Below are 9,282 nucleotides of genomic sequence, written 5' to 3'. Positions count from 1 at the left end.
TTACTTGAATTGATCTTGATAATGAATACAATCTACATGCATAACTTTGCGTTTATGATTTTGCCATCTTGGTTCTTTTCCAAAGCAATGAAGGTCAACAACCATTTCCCCATCCAATTGTAGAATTTATAGATCCCCCAATACAGAAGCAAAATTAAAATGTTCTTATTTTCAACATAAAAAAAGGAGTTGAAGATGGTCTCCATCTATATTTGTACAGCACATCACCTACCATTGATTTTTAAAATTAGTAAAACTTGTGATTGATTCATGAAGAAATTTAATTTTATTAGGTTGTCTTCTTTGGAAACTAGAGGAAGAAAAACTTATTTGGTAATTTTATTTGTAAATTACCAAATAATTATAGTCAAAGCATAATAGGGTAACAAACTCATGTTATTGAGTCGTACATACATTTTGAATATCCTATATAATCAATTAAAATATCATTGATCAAACACTGAATAGTTTATTCTGAAAAAAAAAGGATTAAAAATAATTTTGAATTATGTGAAATTAAACAAATATGCACTCAATTAATAGTTTGGTGTAAAAAAAGATAACAGAAATCATAGAGCGAGTCTTTGCATGTTATAGTCAAACAACATTTTCTCGAATTTATGAGCATTTATATCCTAAACTATATTTAAAGTACATATATTTGATCATGTAACTAAATATATTTGAGTCATGGTCTACAATGGCCTTTATTAGTACAAGTTAATATATATATATATATATATATATATATATATATATTCTCTTTGACCCAAAAATAGTACGTAAAATCTAATTTACTAGGTAGTTAAAACTTGAAGGGGAAGATATTGAGATATTCCAATTGTAGTTGGGACTATTGCACTTATTGTACGGGGGAGAAAAAGGGTGAAAAAATGCTCTGTTTCAACGCACCACGAAACCATAAATTTATGTTATATACAGTGTAAAATAATTTAATTAACATGTGATATCAGTTTAGTTACATTTATTAACTTTTATATATATATATATATATATATATATATATATATATATATATATATCGATTGTGTAATTTTTATTTTTTTTTATATTATCATATTTGTCAAAATATGTAGTTAGAGATAATCCCTCATAAAAATTGCAATTTATTTAGTCTTGAAGATAAGACAAATTACCTTGCAACAACAGATAATGGTGACATATTTACGTGGTCCTTGAAATGACACCAGTGGCGCGAGGAGTTAACAATCAGATCTGCTATAACTTAGGGATCACCAAACAACTCTTTTGCGCTATAGGGATTGGAGGGGGGGGGAGGGGCATATCACGTTAATTCTTTAAATTGTCAGTGAATATTAATTAAATGCTTATAATAAAAAAAAATTTATAATTATATTTAAATTATATATATAATAGTGTAAAATATTCGTATACTATCATTGTGTAGAAATTAATTAAACTTTAAAAATCATATATTTCAAGGTAAGTGAGTTTTTGTTTTTTCAAGTTTTTCTATGAGAGTGTCCAAATCAAGATTGGGTTAGGGAAGTAGTAGCTATCCATCTCAAATCATTTGCAAATGAAATCAAACGAGAATGAATTGTTAATTAATATTAAACCTTTTATTTTCCTAACCACTTGGGGTCCCCATAGTTATCATTGAGAATCCTTTTTATGTCACCTTTTTTGACTTTATTACTCTAGTCAACTCATATATCCACCCTTTCTTCTCCCTATATCTTTTTTGGAAGGCAAATTTTAATTTTATGAATTTTAAATTTTAAAATATTTAATTTTTAAGTATTAATAATTGAATTATAAATTTATTAGTTATATATATTTAATAAATTTTTTAACACAAAATATATTATTTAAATTAAAGTTATTGAATTCTTGTGAACCCGCTTCTAGGTCCAAGATGATCCTGTCCACCCCGCTATGCAACAGAGTGTTCGTCATTATCCACCTGCCGAAAAAAAACCTTCTCTTTCAATTTCTTAAAGCAGCTGGACTTCTTTTTCTTGACTCGATTCACGATTTAATCACACTAAACCACCCTTTTTTTTATTCTTTTTCAAAAAAAAAGAAACGAGGTTAGAAGTCCCGTATATGTTGATGAAAGTCCAAACTCTAAAGTGCTGGGAAAATATATTAAACATGTAGTTTTGTATTTACTCTCTGAGAAAGTCATCAAGAATACTTCATTAACAACTTCTTAGAAATTAACGAAATACTAACCAATAATTATGTTTGAACCGTTTAATCATCTTCGACTTGCTAGGGGCCTTCGATTAATGTCACATACAGATTTTACCTACAGTAGTCCTTCTGTCTCAATTTATGTGATACTATCCCATTTTGACTAATTTTTAAATCTCAATTGAATTATATTAACTCAATATTTTAAATTTTAAGTTTAAATATACAAAAACTATATTAAATTCTTTGATGTTCATTTGATGAAAAATATTTTAAAATATTGGTCACAATTTACATAGTTTGAATCTTGAAATACAAAAAATGACACATAAATCGAAACAAAAGAAGACGGATAAAAAATTAGGACAGAGGGAGTAATATAATATTATAGGCTTCGACAAATATATTTTATTAAGTACTCCATCCGCTTCAATTTATGTGAACATCGTTCAATGGATATGGAGTTCAAGAAAGAATTAAAGAAAGACTTTTATTGTGGTATTAAACATGTCATAATATATGTTGACATAATAAATTCAAAATAGAGGGAGTATATTTCTGCATAAACAATATTTATCTTTCAAGGAAAGGATTGAAACGTCGAGAGTCTATCGGAAATAATATTTTACCTCTGAAGCAGAGATATGATTTGTGTATAGTCTATCTTTACTAGATCTTATTTATAAAATTACACTAAATATGTTGTTATTGTATGGAATGAATTGAAATATTCAAAAAGAATCCAAATTGCAACGCTAGGCTATATCGTGCGTCCTTCAGGTTTTGTTATAATATAAGAAAATTATTCTTTTAATTTTCATCAAATATAAAATAAGTCTAATCTTTGAAAGTTTTCAGCAAGAAACAAAGAAACTTAAGAAAGACGAAAAGAGAAAGTGGCTGTTCCTACTTGTTTTCTTCTATCCCTATCATTCCCCTGAGACAAGATGCAGATTTAGAATTTTAAATTATGTGTGTATTATTTAAGAAAGGAGGAAAGATATATTAAGTGAGAAATTAATTTTTGTTTCTTAGGTAAATAACTCAGTTTTCAATTAAGTTTACCATTAAACTTTTTTATAGCGTGAGCTTCAGCATATTATTTTTAATCAATTTTTAAAAATATGTATATTAAATATCTATGTTTGTAGAAAGATCATAGATTCACATGCATCGATCATAAATTGCACAATAAAATCTGCCCTTGCCTATGATTCTCTCTTTCAGGATAGAGGTGGCAAAATTACCCCAAAAAATCATAACCCATTCAAGTTTGGACTGATCATTGACCCACCCATTTATTAGCTCAGTTTCAGTCTAATCTATTTCATTTCATCTAAGTTTGAGTTGATATCTAACTCAAATTGACCCAAAAGAAATCTTGTTTAAATATTTTTAAAATTATTTATTTTTTTACTTGATATGTTATATATAGCTATAACAAAAAAATCATGATTTTATTATGTACTAACAATTATGAAAGAGCAAATAATTAAAGTAACTAGGACCTTATAAAAATTGAGCGAATTGTGTTTTGACCTATATTTTAATTTATTTCAGTTCAAGTAACTTTTGAACGAATCAATATAACCGGCTAATTTATTAAGTGACTCTATTTTTGATTTACCCAAATTCATCCCAACTATTTATTTGTCACCTCCAGTAGGAATGTAGGACACACATTATGTGATTATAATATACTTTCTTGCTAAAGTGAATATATCTCGCAAAAGCAGCCAAGAAGAAATAAAAGAAAACGAAAGACAGAAGCTAAATTCCTATATAACTTTTTCTTTAATTTAATTAGACAGCTTCGATTTGGTTGTTATTATGTGCATGAATAATATTCTACTTTACGTGCTTCTTGTCACCATTCAGCAGCTTTTTGCATGATTATTATTACTACAAATCACACATATATATATATGTCTTACCCTACGTAGCTGGTAGCAATCAAAAGTAATATTATTAATTAAGACAGAGAAAAATACAGTAACATAATTACATCTCACTAACGAATTTAAAGAAGAAGAAAAAAATATGAGGACAAAAACTGGAAAAATAAATACCAAACTCCCATATTTCATGCATTATTAAGATAATATAATGTGTACAAAACTCATATACTATATTTCATGCATTAATAATATAATATAATGTGTACAAAACTCTACATATAGTATACGTCAACGCCTTCTTATAAGTATTAATTAATTGACAGTGTATGTTCAATATAGAGAGGGAAAAAAAAAAGGAAAACATAACAATGGTAAAACAAGAAACTCCAAGTCTTTCATACCATATTTGCTAGTATTCATGATATAGCCCGGTAATGACCATTTCTATTCGATATCATGAATAGATATTCCTGTCAACCATATATATGTGCTTGTAATTGTCACGGTCAAACTGGAAAGCTACCTCTGATACTACTAATTAATTAGAAACTAGGGAATATGATGGAAGAAAGAGTCTTCAAGAAGAATGTCAGGCCAGCCTGAATTAGGATTTTCTCCTCCAAAGAAAGAAGGAGTAAAATTAATAATATCTCCTTCTCCTATATTATTAATGGAGGAATTTGATTGATCATTTGTTGCAACAATCGCCGGAGAAGAAGAAGGAGGAGGAAGTTGCCATGGTGAAGTAGTAGTAGTAGGTGTGTTTATCATGTCTTGTAATTCAGGCAAATGGGAGAAAGGGGTTGAATCTTGAAGACTAGTTGAATTAGGTGGTGGAATATTAATATTGTTGAAGGAATTATTGCCAATAATAATTTGATCATCTTTCATTGAGTTTAAAAGACTATTATAAGCTTCCATTTCTTGGATATTGGTAATAGTAGTCATGTTGTTTGCTAGCATATTTTGTGGTTGAAGAAGGAAATTCAAATATTGAAGGGTAGTAACTTCAGATTGTAGTGATTTCATAGCAATAGAAGCTTGTTGTCCTTGATCCCATGATGAGTGATGATGTTCTACTAATTCCTTCAATTTTGCAAGAGCTATAAGATGAGGTAAGCTGTTAAATATATCGGTTCGAGGTCTATGAGTCATCGGATCATACCCCATCTGTATTAGCTTCTTCTTCAGATGTGTGTTCCAGAAATTCTTAATTTCATTATCAGTTCGCCCCGGTAGATGTGTTGCAATTGCTGACCACCTTTTACAAGGGAAAAGAGAGACACTCTACGTGTGAATACATTTTTCAAGATTTCTTCAAAAAAAGAAAAAAAAAAAGATATAGGCAAAAATGAATTTATTACTTGTTGCCAAGAATAGCATGAAGATTGAGGATTGTTTGTTCTTCTTCTTGAGAAAACTTGCCTCTCTTGATATCTGGCCTAAGATAATTAGTCCACCTCAATCTGCAACTTTTTCCACATCTATTAAGACCTGGAGCATTCAAACATATGAGAAAAGAACATTTTGAATTAATGGTTAATACATCGACATCTCGTTAAATTTGTTAGTAAATTTCATTTAGTCACTTGAACTATATATAATTTGCTTCAATTGAGCAGCTAAACGCATGATGAAAGTGTTCCTATTAGACACTATTTGTTCAAAATATTTTGTGTGTGTTCTCATGTGTTCAGTTGGTTAATTGGAACAAACCGTATAGTTCGAGTATATCTAAATAAAATTCTATTGAATGGCAAGTTTAAGTGGTTGTCAACGTAATAAGTGTAGACTTAATGTTCAAAAGTTATGTTGCTTGGACTCTTCAAAAATGTTATCAGATGTGTGTCGGACCTTTCAAAAGTAGTTTATTTTTGGAGAATCCGACACGTATGCAACAACATTTTTTGAAAATTCCGAACAACTTAGTTCAAAAGTAAGTTGTTTTAATAAAATGGAATGTACCTGAAAGTTTAGGGAGTGCCCTCCAGCTACCATGGCCATGTTTGTTGATATGGTTGATGAGTTTTTGATCTTCTTCAGGAGTCCAGGGACCTTTCTTAAGGCCTGTTTCATCACAACAAGGAGACCTTCCCATATTATTATTTCTTATAGAGTATAGTTTCTTTAAAATTTATGATTTTGGAGGGCTGCCTCCTAATCCTACCTAATAACTTTGATTTCATTATGCATATATATACACACACACTAACTCCTTCCCCTTTTTGTCCTCATGTTGTATACCAATAAAACAAGACATACGTGGGAGCTAAGCATTTGTTTTCTCCTTTTATCTAAAATGTCGCTTATACCCCCCTCCAATCTTTGTCATCTAGCTACTTTGGTACTATAGATAGGGATAGTTGATTTTTCTTGGGGTTTTTCCTCCTTATAAATTATAAAATAGTGAGGAAATAATAGAAATCTCCTTCGAGTAAAAGAAGGTCAGAATTATCGGTGGAAATTAAAGAATTTGGGTGGGTCAAAATGGGTTGAATTAATAAAATGAACGATTTATTAATTAGTTTAAAAATTATTTGGACAGAAATAGATTATAAAGCGGGTCAAAATTCAACTACTTTAATTATTACTAAATTTTAATTTTATTTTTTAAATAATTTACCATCTAATAAAATTATTAATTTTCTTTATTATTATTATTATTATTATTATTATTATTATTATTATTATATAATAAAAACTTTTATAAGAAATTTTATACTAGGTAGTACAAGTACAATACTAAAAAAATGACTACCACACACTCAAAAGGAATAACACTCTTTTGATTTACCACCTTACTAAAAATATCGTTTACACTCTATTTTTCTTCAGTGACTATTTTCTTATACTCTATGGAATACCTCACAGCTCAAATATTTTTCTCTCTGTTTGTTTGTGTATTGGATATGGAGTTGAAGATTTTCCTTTTATAGGAACTCTTCTTACAAAATTCGCCTACCCTTTTGATAAAACCTCTGCAATTTGAATTGCAAATTAGAGGAACAATTTGGCAGCCACTTTAAACAAAACCAGCCACTTTTGACAAAAAGCAAAAGTGGGACTAGACCCCACAAATCTCTCCCTCCAATTTTATTTACTAGAATAAGGTATCTTTGTCTTATCAGAGAGCTCATGGCAACAAGTTCTTTGCACAATTCAAACTTGTCCCGCGTTACCACTTTGGTCAGCATGTCTGTAGGATTCTCATTTATAGAGATCTTTTCAACCTGCATAGATTCGTCTTCTATCTTTTCTCAAATCCAATGATATCTCACGTCTATGTGTTTTGTCCTTGCATGATATATAGAGTTCTTGCTCAAGTGTATTGAACTTTGACTGTCACAATAGACGACATACACATTTTGATGCAAGCCAAGCTCTTGAAGAAATTGCTTGAGCATATCATCTCTTTGCCAGCTTCATTAGTCGCAATATACTCAGCTTCAGTTATAGACAATGCAACACACTTCTGCAACTTTGACTTCCATGATATAGCTCCTCCTGAAAAAGTAAACAAATATCCAGTAGTGGATTTGCTGTTATCAAGGTCATCTGCCATATCGGCATTTGTATAGCCCTTCAAGATTGGATTTGATCCTCCAAAACACAAACATTTATCTGAGCTTCTTCTCAAATATTTGAGTATCTACTTTACAGCTTCCCAATATTATTTTATGGATTGTCGAGAAACCTGCTGACAATAACAACTGCATGAGAAATATCAGATCTAGTGCATATCATTGCATACATTAGACTTCCAACGATAGAGGAATATGGAACTTTTACCATGCTCTCTTTTTCCTCCCGAGATGTAAGACACATTGTCTTGCTCAACTTCATATGACCAGCAAGAGGTGTGCTAACATGCTTAACATTCTTCATGTTGAAGCGCTCTAGTACACGTTCAATGTACTTTTCTTGTGAGAAGTAAATCTTCTTTTCATTCCTAAGACGAGTAATTCTCATGCCTAAAATTTGCTTGGCATGACCCAAGTCTTTCATAGAAAAAGACTTACCCAACTCTTTCTTCAACTGGTCAATCTTGAAAGTATTCCTGCCCACAATCAACATATCATCCACATATAGCAAAAGAATGATAAAATCATCGTCATAAATTTTTTGTGCAAATACACAATAATTTGAAGAAGTCTTCTTATAGACTTGATCACCCATAACAAATTCAAACTTTTTGTACCACTGTCTAGGAGCTTGCTTCAGCCTATAGAGACTCTTTTTGAATTTTCACACAAAATTTTCTCTACCATTTACTTTGAAGCCCTCAGGTTGTTCCATATAAATCTCCTCTTCTAGGTCACCATGAAGAAAAGCCGCCTTCACATCCATCTGCTCAATCTCTAAATTAAGACTAGCAGCTAGACTAAGAACTGTACGAATAGAGGACATTTTCACAACAGGAAAAAATATTTTATCAAAGTCAATACCCTTCTTTTTACTAAATCCCTTAACAACCAATCTAGCGTTGTACCTGGGGTTCAAGCTGTGTTCTTCAACTTTAACTTTGAACACCCACTTGTTCTTCAAAACTCTCATGTCCTTATGCAGTTTCACCAACTCATAAGTGTAGTTCTCATGCAAAGATTTCATTTCATCAGGCATGAATTAGTCCATTGATCCTTATGCTCATCTTCTATGTCCTCCTCATAACACTTTGGTTCACCTCCGTCAGTAAGTAGCACATACTCATTATGTGAATAGAGAGAGAAAGGAATACGCTGTCTTATGGACCTCCTAAGAGGATTATTTGCTTCTTCCACAACTTCATAAGTAGGAGCATTATCAATAACAACATCATTGTTATCATCAGCATCAACATGTTGATCTGGGACTTGATTCTGACCATCACCACGATCATCAAGCCTACCAACATCATGCACACTTGTATGAGGAACTTGATCAAGATGGACTTGTTATGCCCTGTATTTTTGTACTTCGAAAAGCTTTCTTAAACTTCTTAAAAGTTACCACGTGACCAAGATTATTTATAATGTTATCAAATAACTCTAAGGAAAGGAGGACGTGATGCCCCATAAGAGTGAAGGTTGGAAATAGGGCTATAAGGATTTGAAATAAGTTAGGGGCTAAAATAATAAGTCGTGGGACTCGACTTGCTTGTGTAAGCTACCAACTTAGATGTCTTACATACTTAAGATATTGGAGGGCGTATCAAGCTTATGTAGCA

The 9,282-nt window shown here is 30.9% G+C and overlaps 1 protein-coding gene across 1 annotated transcript; it reads right to left on the bottom strand.

The window, feature by feature from the left end:
• Positions 1-4,350: 4,350 nt before the first annotated feature.
• Positions 4,351-6,228, bottom strand: LOC129887446 (transcription factor MYB53-like). The gene is made up of 3 exons (XM_055962558.1): positions 6,045-6,228; positions 5,444-5,573; positions 4,351-5,340 (listed from the first exon to the last, which is right to left on the bottom strand). The coding sequence occupies exons 1-3, from the start codon at positions 6,175-6,177 to the stop codon at positions 4,629-4,631; spliced, it is 975 nt and encodes a 324-aa protein (XP_055818533.1). The 5' UTR covers positions 6,178-6,228; the 3' UTR covers positions 4,351-4,628.
• Between the last annotated feature and the right edge of the window lie 3,054 nt (positions 6,229-9,282).

Source organism: Solanum dulcamara, chromosome 1 (genome assembly GCF_947179165.1).
Source record: "Solanum dulcamara chromosome 1, daSolDulc1.2, whole genome shotgun sequence".
Lineage (NCBI taxonomy): Eukaryota > Viridiplantae > Streptophyta > Magnoliopsida > Solanales > Solanaceae > Solanum > Solanum dulcamara.
This window is presented reverse-complemented; position numbering and strand designations above follow the sequence as displayed.

Excerpts from the sequence above, each read along its gene's own strand:
- LOC129887446 (XM_055962558.1), bottom strand. The coding sequence starts at position 6,177 with ATGGGAAGGTCTCCTTGTTGTGATGAAACAGGCCTTAAGAAAGGTCCC. Across the intron at positions 5,574-6,044 it reads GGCACTCCCTAAACTTTCAG|GTCTTAATAGATGTGGAAAA; the intron begins GTACATTCCATT and ends TGAATGCTCCAG. Across the intron at positions 5,341-5,443 it reads CATGCTATTCTTGGCAACAA|GTGGTCAGCAATTGCAACAC; the intron begins GTAATAAATTCA and ends CCCTTGTAAAAG.